At 53.6% G+C, this 2,585-nt stretch overlaps 1 protein-coding gene across 1 annotated transcript; it reads right to left on the bottom strand.

Annotated features, from left to right (window-relative positions):
* Window positions 1-489: 489 nt before the first annotated feature.
* LOC119425668 (gap junction alpha-9 protein-like) lies at window positions 490-1,998 on the bottom strand. Its single transcript, XM_037693209.1, has one exon. It carries the CDS (start codon window positions 1,996-1,998, stop codon window positions 490-492), a length of 1,509 nt encoding a protein of 502 aa, XP_037549137.1.
* Between the last annotated feature and the right edge of the window lie 587 nt (window positions 1,999-2,585).

The following is a 2,585-nucleotide window of genomic DNA, read 5'->3' on the forward strand; positions in this document are numbered from 1 at the left end:
CGATTTCACTGCGCTGCGACTGTCATGGCCTCCCTCCGTTCATGATTTAGTCTACAGGTCTACTTTAGGATCCGTTGTTCCATCGGTGCGGGTTTTAGACCTGGACGTGGTCTCTATCAGAGCCGAGCGAAGTTCTTTGGGTCTTCAGAGAGGTTGGAGACGTCCGCAACGATTCGGAGAAAACACGTGTTCAAAAGTTGAGCGAGAAGACTGCGAGAATCTGCACCTCAAGACAGGAAACCCCCACAAAAGTTCTGCAGACCCCCTCACAGATCGTGTCCGCCAGCGGCCGCAGTCCACTGAGATAAAGGTCAAAGGTCAGAGCTCAGTGTTTTAACAACAGAAAACATCCACGCTCAGAGTTAAAAAGGATCTGAAGATTAAAGAAAACCTTTGAAGGACCTTCAGGAAGCCTGGAGGACTTTAGTTCAGAGGTCTTTTAGAACTGGAGGAGCTTCTGGGAGGGAAACCTGGAACCGAGGACTGGTTTTAGATCTGCAAGTCGTTCGGAGCCCGTCTGCTGCTGCCGCTGCTCGCCGCTGACACTCTTCGGTTTGGAGAGGACGTGGTTGGACTGTTACTGTCCCGGCTGTGTCGTGACATGGAGCTCAGCTCCCCCACGGAGTCTGGACTCTGGGACCTGCTCGTCCTCTTCGAGTCCGACTTGGAGAGCACCCTGGCTCTGGGGCCAGCACAGCTGCTGCGGAGCTTCATGCTGCCGGTGCCGTGGTAGGAGTCTCCGCTGTCCGAGCAGTTCCCCTCCATCACCGTGGAGCAGTTCCACGGCGGACTGGGCCTCCGGGCCTTCCTGCCCATGGCTGACAGCGCGGTGCAGGTGGAGGTGTCCGTCACGGGCAGGGTGGGGTACTCGGAGCTCCCACACTCCAGGTCCTCGTGGTGCGACGACGAGCGCTCCTCGGGTTCGTCCTGTTTGTCCACAGGAGGCGAGCGGGTCTCACTGCTGGTGTTGTTGGAGTTGCTGTTCTGCTCCGTGGGGCTCGGCACCCCCTCCATCATGTCCTTGTGGCTGTCCGTCTTCGCTCCGGGGTCTCCTTGGATCGGGACGAAGGCGGAGGAGGCGCTGAGGAGGGGGTAGTTGGGCCCGTTGCCCTGCTTTTCCAGCAGTAAGGTGTAACCACTGGGAGCTGTGGGGATCGTACTCTTACGTCCAACTGATGTTCCAACGCAAACCTGATGCACCACCGAGTTCTTCTTCGACTTGTTGACGTAATACTCGTCCAGGTCGTCCTTCAGGTGAGGATAGTAGTCCAGGATGCCCTTCTTTATCTTCTTGAAGCTCAGGTGCATGATCTCCAGCAGGCTGAGGAACAGGGAGATGCAGGCGATGACCTGCATGAACATCATGAAGATGGTTTTCTCTGTGGGCCTGGACACGAAGCAGTCCACCACGTTGGGACACGGCTCCCGGTCGCACTTGTACAGGGTGTTCAGGCGGTGTCCGTAGAGGACGTACTGACCCATCATGAAGCTGACCTCCACCACCGAGCGGGTGACGATGTGGGCCACGTAGGTGCAGAGCAGCGAGCCCCTCAGAGGCGCCTTGTTGAGCTTCCCCTGCTCCAGCTGCCTCATCTCCTTCTCGATCCTCCTCTTCACCTCCACCATCTCGGCGTCCACCGCCTCCAGCTCGCGCCGCAGAGCCACCTTCTTGCAATGGCGCTCCTTCTCCAGGGCGCGCAGCTGGTAGATGGCGTGGCCCATGTACACCAGGGAGGGCGAGGACACAAAAATCACCTGGAGCACCCAGTAGCGGATGAGGGAGATGGGGAAGGCCTGGTCGTAGCAGACGTTCCTGCAGCCGGGCTGCTCCGTGTTGCAGATGAAGTCCGACTGCTCGTCGTTCCAGACGTCCTCCGCGGCGACGCCCAGGACCAACATCCGGAAGATGAACAGGATGGTGAGCCAGATCTTTCCGACCATGGTGGAGTGGATATGGACCTCCTCCAAAATCCCCCCGAGGAAGTTCCAGTCCCCCATTTTTCCTCTTCAGCAGATCTGACGTCTGGTTGGAATTTCTGTAAATTAAAAAAAAAAAAAAGTTGGCATGACCCTTTAAAGTCAAAACTGAAACAGATTATCTCAATAAAACTGATGTGGGCGGGGCCTTGGGCGGAGCCAAAGGCTTACAGGCCATCACTAATGAGACAGACAGACGAGCACAGTCAAAACTAAGCCTTGAACATAGTTACTGTGCAAAATCTTAATGTGTATTAAGTGTTTCTGAAGTGAGCAGCAGAAAGTGCTCCATGTTGACCAGTCCAACTTCCTGTGACCCGTTTAATCTCTGGATAAATGTTCTGCTGTGAAGTCAGGAGGTCCAAACAGGACCGGGTTCAGTCAGCATCGTTCTACTGGAGGGAACATTTACGTTGCACTGAAACAAAAGTCTGTTTTCAGTTACAACAAATTTAATCTGACAGAAACAGAATTTAAATCTACAGAAATGTTTGCTTCATTTAATATCTTCAGAATTATTTAAGTATATTCATATAAAAACAGAACGTTTGATTCTTTTTATAAACCCATCGGTGATCATTTGATTTAATGACAACATAATCTCTGGA

Source organism: Nematolebias whitei, chromosome 19, assembly GCF_014905685.2.
Source record: "Nematolebias whitei isolate Nwh7 chromosome 19, NemWhi1, whole genome shotgun sequence".
Lineage (NCBI taxonomy): Eukaryota > Metazoa > Chordata > Actinopteri > Cyprinodontiformes > Rivulidae > Nematolebias > Nematolebias whitei.

Excerpts from the sequence above, each read along its gene's own strand:
- LOC119425668 (XM_037693209.1), bottom strand. The coding sequence starts at position 1,998 with ATGGGGGACTGGAACTTCCTCGGGGGGATTTTGGAGGAGGTCCATATC.